Raw genomic sequence first — 14,319 nt, forward strand, 5'->3', positions numbered from 1 at the left:
TTGAATATTGATGCCTTTTGAGTTAAAAAGGTTCTCCTATGAGTATTGGGCGCTTCCCTACTGTTTTATTTCCTAAAGTGGGAAATCCAGCTGCAGTTCACCCTCTTCAGCCTCTCTCAGATGTTACTCCCACCGCAAACCCCAAAGTTTTCTGCTGCCGGGGAACACTTGCCTTGTAGCAAGCCCTCTTGTATAAGGACCCAGCAAAGCAGCTCAAGTTTAGCCATCCTCTGGGGTGACCACTAGATACACAGGAAACATATTTATCCTTGCAAACTGAGTAATAAAATGTTAGGTTTTTGTTTTGTTTTGTTTTGTTTCTCTATTTTGAAGGCTCCCACAATTGCTTTGAGTGATTCTCTTGTCTTGAAGAACACCTCCTCTTGGCTCAAGGGTAAGGACACTTTTACAACTGACCTGTAAAAGTGAGAAAAAAAGCACTATATTGTCCATTAGGCCAATGATGCACAAGTCTCAGAGTCCTTCCTCCTACCCGTTATATGCTGCTAACATGCTAGGTGGTAACCGAGGTACTTGGATGGATTGTGACAACGATGGTGTTGCTACTTTCCAGAAAGCCTTTGGGAGAGTATTTGGTCCCAGTTGTCAGCAATATTCTTTAGCGTGAAGCACTTCCCATCCCTCCTTATTCTTCACCTCATCCTTTCTCATTTTCTTCATGTTCTTCTTCTTTCTTTTCTTTTTTAAAGTTCCTTATCTAGGCAATCATTATCAAAGTCAGGGCAACAGGAAAATTCAAACTCACCACACTGTAATATATTTTTATTTTTAAAAAAAGATTACTCTGACTTCTGTGTAGTGAATGAATTGTAAGGGAAAAAGTGGAAGTAGGGATATTATTAGGGAGCTGGTGCAGTAATCCAGATGAGATGTAATAGAAGCTTGGACCAGGTTGGTAGCAGAGTTGATAAGGATTAGTAGTAGTTATATTCAAAAGACATTGTATTTTGGATGTACAGTTGGCCTGACATGTCAATAGAATGCATATAGTAAAACACAAATAAAGATGACTACTAAGTTTTTGGCTTGAACAACTGGCTGGAAAGTGGTGCTAATTACTAACATGGATAACAATAAGAGAAGAATTGGTTTGGGTGAGAGCTGTGTTTTGGCCATGTTAGGTTTAAGATGTCTATTAATCACCAATGAGAGATATCTGAATAAGAAGAATGGAACAAAACTAGATTTTTGTGTCACTGAGGTGGCTACAGCAGAATCTTTATAAGTATCTGGCTAATCTGTAATGAGATACCCATGTGGTACCTAGTTCAACCTGTGAGCCAGAACTTCAGTCTTTACGATGACCTATGCCATGTTTTCTTCACAAATGCAACCATTCTGGCTCACCATAATACCTAACAAAAAATCTTCTGTGAAATAGTAAATATCAATACATCGAGGAAAAGGTTATTACAAACCTCAGTGTAAGGACACCTTGAGAATGGCATTACTGAATATAAACCACCCTTATTTTTAACTGCCCTTCCATCCACAGCATAGAACTTTGCTCAGCTGTAGAAAGACAAAGGCATAAAGATGGTCACCGGGGACAGCTAGAGATGAGACAATCTACATAGTGGGGCCAGGTGGACAATGATTGCCAAATAAATTTGTTGGGTATGTGAGAGTCAATCAGCTCTACAATGGCTTCCCTTATGACTCCTTTATAAGTAGTCCTGGTTCCAAATATCTTCCAGGGTGTCAGCTTCAGATAAGCCGATCCCATCAATTAGGTCATCAGGTACATAGAGCTGGAATCCTCTGGCAATATTTTCAATTCTGGAGGCCAGAAAAGCAATAGTAAATACTATTACACCGAGCAAGAGACTCTGGCAGATCTCAGGCAATAGAAGATCTCCTCTGCTAAAAGTTTTCTCTTTGAGTATCTTTCTGACTATAGTGTGTTGTATGATGATCTCCCAAAAGAGGAAAAGTATTAAGTTAAGGATCTTCAGATGAGATGAAGATTATCCAGGTGGCCCTATCTCCAGTGGCAAATGTTTTTATAAGAGACACACAGCAAAAAGGAAAACGCCAAGTGAAGGCTGAGGTAGAGATTGGATTTATGCAGGCACAAGCCAAGAAACACCTGGAGTCACCAGAAGCCAGAAGAGACAAGGAAGGTATTCTCCCCTAGAGCTTTCAGAGAGAATGCATCCCTCCTAACAACTTGATTTCTGACATCTAGCTAACCTCCAGAACTGTGAAAAATATGAATTTCTGTTGTTTTAAGCCACCATGTTGTGGTAGTTTGTTATGTTACCCTAGCAAATACTGACTCACTTTCTTTGTCTCCCTTATTAAAACATAACATACATGCATAAACATATACATAAGTGTACAGCTCAATAAATTTTCACAAACTGAACATGCTCAAGTAATCAGCACCCAGATCAATGTACAAAAGCTTCAACACCCTAGAATTCCTCCTTGTGCTCCATTCTAGTCTACCCACCCTAAGGGTAACCGCTATTAGAACGTCTAATAGCATAGATTAGTTTTAACTCTTTTTGTGACTTATATGAATAGAAACATACAGTTTACATTCATTTCTGGCTTCCTTTGCTTGATTGTGAAATTATTCCATATTGTTGCACATATCTGCAGAGGTTTTTTTTTTTTATTGCTGTAGAGAATTCCTCACACAGAATGTTTTCTTTTTCTTTTTTTTTTCTTCTTTATTTCATCTAAAAAAAACAAAACAAAACAGGATATATGTGCGGAACGTGCAGGTTTGTTACATAAGTCTATGTGTGCCATGGTGGTTTGCTCTATCTATTGACCCATCCTCTAAGTTCCCTCCCCTCACCCCCACCCCCCAACAGGCCCTTGTGTGTGTTGTTCCCCTCTCTGTGTCCATGTGTTCTCCACGTTCAACTCCACTTAAGAGTGAGAACATCCTGTGTTTGGTTTTCTGTTCCCATACAGAATGTTTTTATCCATTTTATCCATTCTACTGTTGCTGTGCATATGAGGAATTTCTAGGTTTGGGCACTACAAATAGTGCTGTTATGAACATTCTTGAACGTGTCTGTTGATGAGCATATTTCTGTTAGATACCTAGGAGCAGAATCAGTAGGTCATAGGGTATGCTTATGTTCAGTTTTAGCAGGTATTGTAAAACAGTTTTCCTATGTGGTCATACCAATTTGCATTCCTACCAATACTGTATGAGAGTTTCAGCTGTTCCACACCCTCACCAAAACTTGACATTTTCCAACTTTTTAATTTTGGTAATTCTGATGAGTGTCGGTGTTACATTACCATGGCTTCAATTTGTATTTCTTTGATGGCTAATGAAACTGAGCACTTCGTATGCTTATTGGGCATTTGAATACATTTCAGTCAAATATCTTCAAGTCTCTTGTCTATTTCCCTAATAAATTGTCTTTTTGTATTAACTTGTATATGTTAATCATATATTCTGCATATGAGTCCTTTGCTGGATGTATTGCAAATATCCTCTCCAAGTTGGTGAGCTGCCTTTTCTCTCTTGGCATAACATCTTTTAAAGAGCAGAAGTTTCTGATTTTAATTTAGTTGGCGTGATCAATTTTACCTTTAAAAATGGGGCTTTTGTGTCCTGTTTTAGAAATTTTGGCCTACTCCAAGGTCATAAAAATGTTTCACATATTTTTTAAAAAGATTTATTGTTTCGCCCTTTACTTTAGATCTGTATATATCTGGAGTCGGTTTTCAGTTATGGTGTGATACAAATTAAGATACAGTTTTCAGTTGGGCATGGTGGCTCACACCTGTAATCCCACCACTTTGGGAGCCTGAGGCAAGAGGATCACTTGAGGTCATGAGTTTGAAATGAGCCTGGGTAACACAGTGAGATCCAGTCTCTACAAATAGATTTGAAAAAAATATATATATATATGGGCATGGTAGCACACTCCTGTGGTCCTAGCTATTCAGGAGGCTGAGGCAGGATGATGACTAGAGCACAGATTTCAAGGCTGCAGTGAGCTGTGATAGTACCACTACACTCCAGCCTGGGCAACACAGGAAGGCCCTGTCTCTTAAAAAAAAAAAAAAAAAAAAAGAGATACAGTTTTCCCCATATGGCAACCCAATTGATGTAACACCATTTATTTAAAAGACCATTATTTCTCTGTTGCACTGCAGTGTTACCTTCAGCGTAAATCAGTCGACTATAAATATGTGGATCTGTTTCCGAATTTTACATGCTCAATTGATCCGTTTGTTTATCCTTGCACCAGTATCAAACAGTCATATTTATCATAGCTTTGTACAGAAAATGAAATCTGGTAGTATAAGATTTCCAGCTTTGTTCGTCTTAAAGATTGCCTCGGTTGTTTCTGGCCCTTTAAATTTCTATATGACTTTTAGAGTAAGCTTGAAAATTTTGGCCAAAACCACTTTTTGCTTAAGATTCTGTTAAATGTATTTGTTAATTTGGGGAGAACTGACATCTTTATAATACTGAGTCTTTCAATCCATGAATGTCCTCATTTATTTATGCCTTCTTTAATTTCTCTCAATCATGTTTTGTTAGTCTTGCAATTCTTTCATTAGATGTGCTCCTAGGTATTTGATAGCTAATGTAAATGTCATCTTTTTAAATAAATTTAAATTCCTATATGTTGCTGCTATGTAGAAATAAAAGTGACTTAGTATACTGACCTTGCATCCAGTGACCTTACAAATTTTACTTCTTAATTGTAATAATTTATAGATTCTTTTGAATGTTGTACATATGCAAATATGTCACCTGAGAATAACAGTTTTATATATTTTTCTAATTCTTATGCCTTTTATTTTTCTTATCATAATGCACTGGCTATAACTACAGTATAATGTTTAGTAGAAATGCTGACAGTAGGCATTTGTCATTTATTCTTGATTTCAAGAGGAAGGCTTTTGATACTTCATGACTAAGTGTGATGTTTGCTGTAGGTTTCTGTAGATAATCTTTATCAGATTAAGAAAGTTCCCTTTTATACCTACTCTACTAATAGTTTTTATCTTGTATGGGTGTTTAATTTTTTTCAAAAGCTTTCCTGCATCTCCTTAAATGGTCATATAATTTCCTACTTTTTATGTTAATGATTTTGAATGCTAAACCACACTTGCATTCCTAGAACAAGCCCCACTTGCTTGTGATGCATATTCCTTTATATAAAGCTAGATTTGATTTGATAATACTTTTAGTGTCTCAGCATCTATGTTCATGAGAGAGCACTTTGTAGATGTGTTTTCTTGTAATGTCCTTACTGCTTTGTTTTCCATGTTGATCCAATGGCACAATAACTAAGTCAATGAAGCATATCCTAAGGAAGGCTGCCTCATCCTTGGAATGTCAGGCCTTACTCTATAAGCATCTTTGGACTCCCACACTTTCTGCCTCAGGCTCAGCAACTTGATCAGTAAAGGGCTTTGCCTTTGTGTTGGTCACTCCCTCTCCCTACCTTTTATATGGCTAATGGGAATGCTAGGCTCTTTTGAAATCTCTTGGGTTGATTTTCTCCCTCCTGTAGGTAGGGAGAGGGTGAAAAGGCTATTGTTCTTATTCCTGTCTTCTGTGTAGAGGAGCCCATCTTCTTTTTGGGGGCAATATTGAGGTTGGGTTAGCTTATCCCTTGCAAACTTCCTACATATCCTCCCCTGAAGAGTTGCACCTGAGTCTAACCCTCAGGTTTCAGTCAAGTAGTCCAAAGTAAAGAGTTTTGCTGACCCTATTTCACCACAGGGAAGCCTGGCCTGAGGGCAGAGTAGACAGGCCTGGCTCCTTTCTGATGCATATGACCTATCTTGGTCTAAGTGAAAAAACCGAGACTTCCTCTTTACTCTTTCACCACCTAACTTTTTCCTTAAAGCTAATAGAGTTATCTTTCAAGATTAATGAAGCTCCTCATTTGAAGAGGTTTGCTAATCTTGATTTTTCCCCGTACAGTGATATCAGAACACCTTTTCACTTCAAAGTCGAAGATCACTTCTGAACAAACAAGCTTATTTAATTGATTGAAACATCTAGGAGGGTTAGAGTATAGTTTAAGAGGCTACGTAGGTATGGCAAGAGGAGGCTGACTTGATTCAAGAAGGGCTGAAGAAGTTTCAGTGGCTTGTTATTAAGCTCAAGCTGCTAGACTACACTTGCCATTTTGGCTGGTGATTCCCAGGTCTGATTTATATGGTGGAGGCCTGGCAGGTTTCTTATGCTCATGAGTAACCTCAGAATGTTTAAAGAGATAGGAATTATAGAAGGTTTCCCTGCCTGTGAAAAGACACAAAGATACAAAAATGTGTACCCTCCCTTCTCCCCCCCCCCGATGTTGCTAAACTCTTTGTTCTGCTTTCTAATCTCTGCACGTACCAGAGGTTTCATAAGTTCTGTAAGTACATGTTTTTCTTTCTGAGGCCAGGTCACAAGGAATGTTTAAGTAAGATAGCCAGGTCACAAGGTGTGTTTAAGCAAGATAGCCATAAACTGGTTATGCAACCTGATGCAATATAATTAACTGCCTTTGTGTAAAACTGCTCTTCCACCTCAAGGGTTGTACTGAAGTATCAGAAATGGCGGGAACCAATCATAGTTTGCCAAACCGCTTTGTTCAAACTCCAGCCAATCATACCTCTAATTTGTATAATGATTCTATGCCTACTTTCCTTAGACTATATAACATTGTTCGGAGCTCAGTGGGGGAGCTCTCCTGCCCGTCTCGTTTCACAAGCAAGTGAGAGCTCCAGGTTCGAACCTGTAATAAAGATCCTTGCTGCTTAGCTTTGACTCTGGACTCTGGTGGTCTTCGGGGAATAAACGGTCTGGGCATAACAAATGGGGGCTCATCCGGGATTTCCCCCAAGCCCACCAGACCCCCAAGTCAACGGATCTTAATCTGTAGGTAAGCCGGCTTTGTCACTGTCTCTGTCTTTGTCTCTGTCTGTCTCCCTGAAATTTCGCGAAATCCGTAATCTGTAATCTGTATTGGTCTGTTCTGTAAGTGGCACTGTCTTGGCGGTTGCGCTAGAAGACAGCCACTCGGGACTGGTGGGAGACGTTCCCCAGTGCCCATCTGGGGGCCTCCATCCTTGGTTGCCCCGTCTGACTCAGGTCGGAAGTCCGACACGCGCTCGCGAATGCTCATCGTTATTACTGTCTGTCCATTATTGTTAAGTGTTAAGTGTAAGCCCAAAACGAAACATAAAACCTTTTCTTCCCCTTCCAGGACCGGACCTGTCGGATACTCCCCTCTGCTTCACACTCATTTTCATCCCCCCTTCTCTTTGTAGGAGCAGTCCAAAGATGGGCAACAACCAGAGCACGCCGCTCTCACTCCTTGTTACCAATTTTAAGGATGTGAAGGCTCGGGGGCATAACTTAAGCGTAGAGCTAAAGAAAGGAAAGCTAGTTACTTTCTGCCGTTCGGAATGGCCCTCTTTCGGCGTAGGGTGGCCCTCTGAAGGAACTTTCTGTCTCTCTATTATTACTAAGGTAAAAACTAAGATTTTCCTGCCAGGGCAGTCAGGACATCCCGATCAAGTTCCTTATATTCTAGTGTGGCAAAATCTTGTGGAAGACCCACCGCCCTGGATAACTCCATTCATCCTTGAGCCTTGCAACGTCCTAGTAACGCGACCTACAAGACAAAGGACTCCCTCTGCTCCCTCGGCCCCTGTGCTGCCGGACAGCCAGGACCCCCTAACGTTAGAACCCACATTTCCCCCACCATATCTGCACCTTATCCGGCAGGACCCAGACCCCCAGGGTGGTGCTTCAGTAGAGGGAAACCGAGAAGCGGAAGCAGCCGAGAGCGAAAGTAACCTGGGGGGGCCGGCCAGCCGAACACGAGGCCGCGTACAGCGGGACCAAGCTTCCCGACTCCCTGACTCCACTGTAGCCCTGCCTCTCAGAGAAATAGGATCGCTTGATGATACCGGGCTCTCCCGTCTCATGTATTGGCCTTTTTCCACCAGTGATTTATACAATTGGAAGTCCCAAAATGCTCGGTTCTCAGATAATCCCAAAGATCTAACCTCGTTGTTAGACAGTGTCATGTTTACTCACCAGCCGACCTGGGATGACTGTCAACAGCTCCTCCGAATCCTGTTCACAACGGAGGAGCGGGAAAGAATCCAAGTTGAGGCCAGAAAGCTGGTTCCAGGAGATGACGGCCAGCCAACTGCAAATCCTGACCTCATTAACGCGGCTTTTCCTTTGACCCGGCCCAGATGGGACTACAACACGGCAGAAGGTAGGGGACGACTGCTCATTTATCGCCAGACTCTAATGGCGGGTCTCCGGGCTGCAGCTCGCAAGCCCACCAATTTGGTTAAAGTATATTCTGTGTTACAAGGTAAGACAGAAAGCCCCGCTGTGTATTTAGAAAGATTAATGGAAGCCTTCAGACAGTTTACCCCTATGGACCCGGAAGCACCGGAAAATCAGGCAGCGGTAGTAATGTCCTTTGTAAACCAGGCAACACCAGATATTAAAAGAAAACTCCAGAAATTAGAAGGTTTAGAGGGAAAGCAGATTCAGGACCTCCTTCAGATGGCCCAGCGAGTTTATAATAATAGGGATACTCCAGAAGAAAAACAGTTCAAGGCAACCAAAGAAATGACCAAAGTCTTAGTAGCAGCTTTCCCCCAGGCAGGAAATGGCCAAAACAGAAAGCAGAAAAAGCAAGGCCCTAGGCAAGGATTAGAAAAAGATCAGTGTGCTTATTGCAAGGAACGTGGCCACTGGATTAAAGACTGCCCAAAGAAACGGAGACCAGCTAACCCTACCTCCGTACTCGTTACCCAGGACTCTGACTAGGGAGGACGGGGTTCGGACCCCCTCCCCGAACCCAGGGTAACTTTGCAAGTGGAGGGGTCCCCAGTTCGCTTCTTGGTCGATACTGGGGTGGAACGCTCAGTCCTAACCAAACCAATTGGAAAAATGTCTAAGAAAACATCCTAGGTGCACGGGGCCACAGGCATTAAAAAATACCCCTGGACAACCCAGAGGACTGTAGACTTAGGAACGGGAAAAGTCTCCCATTCCTTCCTAGTCATCCCAGAGAGCCCCTGCCCTCTACTAGGGAGGGACTTGCTGACAAAGATGGGGGCCCAAATCCACTTTGAGCCAGAAGGGGCCAAGATAACTGATTCCCAAAACAGGCCAATATCTATCCTGACTGTCACCTTAGAAGATGAGTACCGACTCCATCAAGAGCAAAAGCCCCCCGATCAGGAAATTGACTCTTGGCTCCAGCGTTTCCCTGAAGCGTGGGCAGAAACTGGGGGCTTAGGGCTAGCTAAACATCGACCTGCCATATTTGTGGAAGTTAAGCCAGGGACGGACCCAGTTCAGGTTCGGCAATATCCTATGCCCCTGGAGGCAAGAGAAGGAATTACGCCCCATATCCGCCGACTCCTAGACCAGGGAGTCCTACAGGCTTGCCACTCATCCTGGAATACTCCACTGTTACCTGTTCGTAAACCCAACAGTACGGACTACAGGCCAGTACAGGATTTAAGAGAAGTTAATAAAAGGGTCATGGACATACATCCCACTGTGCCAAATCCATACACCCTTCTGAGTGCCTTACATCCCGAAAAACAGTGGTATACCGTTCTTGATCTAAAAGACGCTTTCTTCAGCCTTCCTCTGGCTCCCAAAAGTCAAGAACTCTTTGCATTTCAATGGACGGATCCTGAGAGGGGCATCAACGGTCAGCTAACATGGACCAGACTGCCACAAGGGTTCAAGAACTCGCCAACCCTGTTCGATGAAGCCCTTCATGAAGATCTGGGTGAGTACCGGCGGCAACACCCTGAAATAACTCTTTTGCAGTATGTTGATGATCTCTTAATAGCGGCCAGGTCCCTGGAAACTTGTGTGCAAGGGACTGAGGACCTCCTGAAGACTCTGGGGGAGCTAGGCTACTGAGCCTCAGCAACAAAGGCTCAGATCTGCAAGTCGGAGGTAACTTATCTAGGGTACCTATTAAAAGGGGGGCAACGCTGGCTAACCAAAGCCCGAAAGGAAACAGTCCTACGCATCCCTAGACCCCAGTCAACATGGCAAGTGAGAGAATTCCTGGGGTCGGCAGGGTTCTGTAGGTTATGGATACCCGGATTTGCTGAGTTAGCCAAGCCCCTATACCAGGCAACAAAGGAACGGCAGCCCTTCAATTGGACGGAAGAGGCTGAGCTGGCCTTTCAGCAAATCAAAACTGCCTTGTTATCAGCCCCCGCGCTGGGGCTCCCTGATGTCTCCAAGCCCTTCCACTTATACGTGGATGAAAGTAAGGGTGTTGCAAAAGCCGTGTTAACACAGTACCTAGGCCCCTGGCAGAGGCCAGTTGCCTATTTGTCAAAAAATTAGATTCAGTAGCTGCTGGCTGGCCACCCTGCTTCCGGATAATCGTGGCGACCGCCCTAATGGTCCGAGACGCTGATAAACTTATCATGGGGCAAGAGTTGCGCGTTATAACCCCGCATGCCATTGAAGGCGTCCTCCGGCAGCCGCCGGACCGATGGATGAGTAACGCCCGGCTCACCCACTATTCAAGGACTGCTATTAAACCCCCTCAAAATAACTTTTCTGCCCCCAACCTCTTTAAACCCTGCTTCACTGCTGCCAAATCCAGACTTGGACGCCCTGTCCCATGAGTGCACTGAGATACTGGCTCAGGTGCATGGGATGCAGGAGGACCTGTAAGATCGTCCGCTCCCCGACACAGAACTCATCTGGTTCACTGATGGCAGCAGCTACGTCCACCAAGGCCAGCGGTATGCAGGAGCAGCTGTAATGTCAGAGACTGAGATACTTTTTCAGGATGGACAGAAGCGTTCCCAACTAAGAGAGAAACTGCTCAGGTTGTAGCAAAGAAAATTTTGGAAGAAATCCTCCCCAGGTATGGCTTTCCCGTCCAAATAGGGTCAGACAATGGACCAGCCTTCGTTGCTAACGTAAGTCAGGATTTGGCTTCCTTTCTTGGGGCAAATTGGAAATTACATTGTGCTTATAGGCCCCAAAGCTCAGGACAGGTAGAAAGGATGAATCAGACTCTAAAGGAGACCTTAACTAAATTGACCATGGAGACTGGCGTTAATTGGGTAGTACTTCTCCCCTACGCTCTGTTCCGGGCCCGAAATACCCCTTACAGACTGGGCCTCACACCATATGAAATCATGTATGGCAGACCCCCACCCCTGGTCCCCAGTCTAAAAGATGACTTACTCAAACCTGAAACTGAAAATGTCTCTGAGCTCTTGTTCTCCTTACAAGCCTTACAGAAAATTCACCAGGAAATTTGGCCCAGACTACGAGAACTGTACGAGGCAGGACCTCCGCCGACGCCTCATCCGTTCCAGCCGGGAGACTGGGTCCTAGTCAAGCGCCACCGGCAAGAAACTCTTCAACCCAGGTGGAAAGGACCACTGCAAGTACTCCTGACTACTCCCACCGCTCTCAAGGTAGAAGGCATTGCTTCGTGGATCCACTACACACACGTCAAACCAGTGGACCCAGCATCCGACCTTCTCGGGCAGTCTGGAGCACCGGTTACATGGACTGTAGACAAAGCTAAGAACAATCCCTTAAAGCTAACCCTGCGCCGTCATCCCCATAGCCGTAACCATGTCTAGCTTACCTATGCTTTTATGCCTTATGCATCTGACTCTCCTCACTGCTGCGCCGTCTAATCCCTATGTCTGGAGGTTCTGGCTCTATGAGAACAAAACTCACCCCGGGGAAACCCCCCAAGCGGGTAAACTGCTAGCTAGCGCAGACTGCACCCCCTCAGGGTGTAATACTATAATTTACTTCCATTTCACTAGGTTCCAGATTGCCCAACCAGCAATACCCATGATCTGTTTTGAACATGATCAAACTGAATATAATTGTAAAAATTATTGGTGGCACCAGAGTGCAGGTTGCCCATATAGCTACTGTAAGACGCACTCTGTCCGATACTGGAGAGAACGACAAGGGTGGTATTTTTACAAAACTGAGTCTCCTGTCACTTACACTTGGATAATTAGAGACCCATGGGACTCTCGGTGGACAACCCCACAACATGGGGGAGTATATTACTCATCAACTAGTACCTGGCCCAGTAGCCATTTATATCTGTGGAGAAGTCTAGTCCAGATTCAACCCTTAATCCATACACAAATCCACAGGCAAGAAACCAAGCTATCACAAGACTTGCAGCCCTTCTCCTGGCTAACTCTATTACGGGAAGGGCTAGCATTCGCCAACCTCACTGGTTTAGGCGACCTGTCCTCTTGCTTTATGTGTGCAACCCTAGGAAGACCACCATTAACGGCTGTTCCTCTATCCTCCCCTCCCACAAACTATACAGGTTTTAACTCATCGATAGTCACGATACCCGATGTGGCCCTGTACCGTGACCCATACCAAGAGAAATACCCCTATTGTTATTCGGCATTTAGCAACAGCCTCTGTAACTAATCGGCTACATACCCTAATAGTCCCATATATGCTCCCCCTGGTGTGTTCTTCTGGTGTAATATGACTCTGTTAAAAACTCTGTCCAAAAGTATCTCTGACGGACAGTTGTGTATCCCTGTTACCCTAGTTCCCCGACTGACACTGCTAACCCCGGCAGAGTTCATAGGCTGGGCAGGGACCGCCCCAACTAAAACTGTGCGACATAGACGAGCAGTTTTTCTACCACTAATTGCCGGAATATCCTTAACCACCTCTGTCGTCGCAGCGGGGTTAGCAGGAGGGGCCCTACAACGCTCCATGATAGAAAACGACAAGCTGTTACAACAATTCTCTGTTGCTATGGAAGACTCCGCCTATTCCCTAGCCTCCCTTCAGCGGCAGCTCACCTCCCTAGCACAGGTCACCCTTCAAAACCGCAGAGCCTTAGACTTACTCACGGCTGAGAAAGGAGGTACCTGTATGTTCCTCAAAGAAGAATGCTGTTTCTATATAAATGAGTCAGGGTTAGTTGAGGAAAGGGTCCAACACCTACACAAACTAAGCTTAGAAATGAAAAAGCAACAATTCACTACAGCCGCTAACAATTGGTGGAGCTCTTCAATGTTTTCCCTTCTGGCACCCCTTTTAGGCCCCTAATGTCTTTACTACTTCTATTCACTATAGGCCCCTGTATGGTAAATAAAATTTTACAATTTGTCAGAGAAAGGTTTGATGCCATCCAACTAATGGTCCTCCGTAGCCATCACCAGCCTCTCCTGCACCCAGAAAGTGAGGCTACATTATAAGACTCTGGAAATCCAAGATTGGACATCCAGTTACTTATGGGAGGGGGAAATGAAAAGACACAAAGATACAAAAATGTGTACCCTCCCTTCTCCCCCCCGATGTTGCTAAACTCTTTGTTCTGCTTTCTAATCTCTGCACGTACCAGAGGTTTCATAAGTTCTGTAAGTACATGTTTTTCTTTCTGAGGCCAGGTCACAAGGAATGTTTAAGTAAGATAGCCAGGTCACAAGGTGTGTTTAAGCAAGATAGCCATAAACTGGTTATGCAACCTGATGCAATATAATTAACTGCCTTTGTGTAAAACTGCTCTTCCGCCTCAAGGGTTGTACTGAAATATCAGAAATGGCGGGAACCAATCATAGTTTGCCAAACCGCTTTGTTCAAACTCCAGCCAATCATACCTCTAATTTGTATAATGATTCTATGCCTACTTTCCTTAGACTATATAACATTGTTCGGAGCTCAGTGGGGGAGCTCTCCTGCCCGTCTCGTTTCACAAGCAAGTGAGAGCTCCAGGTTCGAACCTGTAATAAAGATCCTTGCTGCTTAGCTTTGACTCTGGACTCTGGTGGTCTTCTTCGGGGAATAAACGGTCTGGGCATAACACCTGTAGGTCAGCTGATCTGTTAGATCTTGCCATTGGGGAAGGAAACTCACATCTTCTGAACACCTATCGCACCCTGCACCGTGACTCTTATTTTATGTCTATCTTACCTACATATCACAAAAACTCTACTATGTATATATTATTGTCCTAGTTTTACAAAGGAGAAAAACTGAAGCCCTGATGGCATGATGTAAATTGCTCAAGGTCATCTAATTAAGAAATGGGATATTAATTTCATTCCACTTGTACTGAATTTCAAAACTGAGCTCTATTAGAATAGGCTGTGTTTGGTTATAGGCAACAGAAAATCAGTTTAACTTAGACACAGACCAGGTAAACAAAAAGGCATTTATTGGCTTTATTTTAGGAAGAAATTGCTGGAATAATCTAGGAAGAAGTAGTAGGGTAACTCATGGAATTGAAGAACTGTAAGAACCAAGATTTCGGTGAGCAGAACTAGGGACTCAAAGCT

General features: G+C 43.8%; 1 protein-coding gene across 1 annotated transcript; it reads left to right on the plus strand.

Moving 5' to 3' along the window:
• Window positions 1-463: 463 nt before the first annotated feature.
• Window positions 464-13,457, plus strand: LOC135969102 (uncharacterized). The gene is made up of 3 exons (XM_074029427.1): window positions 464-589; window positions 7,739-8,240; window positions 11,267-13,457. The coding sequence occupies exons 1-3, from the start codon at window positions 464-466 to the stop codon at window positions 11,623-11,625; spliced, it is 987 nt and encodes a 328-aa protein (XP_073885528.1). The 3' UTR covers window positions 11,626-13,457.
• The last annotated feature ends 862 nt before the right edge of the window (window positions 13,458-14,319 follow it).

Source organism: Macaca fascicularis, chromosome X, assembly GCF_037993035.2.
Source record: "Macaca fascicularis isolate 582-1 chromosome X, T2T-MFA8v1.1".
Lineage (NCBI taxonomy): Eukaryota > Metazoa > Chordata > Mammalia > Primates > Cercopithecidae > Macaca > Macaca fascicularis.

Coding starts and splice junctions, on each gene's coding strand:
- LOC135969102 (XM_074029427.1), top strand. CDS start 464: ATGCACAAGTCTCAGAGTCCTTCCTCCTACCCGTTATATGCTGCTAAC. Junction 590..7,738: donor TCCAGAAAGCCTTTGGGAGA/GTATTTGGTCCC, acceptor CTTATCCGGCAG/GACCCAGACCCCCAGGGTGG. Junction 8,241..11,266: donor GGACTACAACACGGCAGAAG/GTAGGGGACGAC, acceptor TCTCCTTACAAG/CCTTACAGAAAATTCACCAG.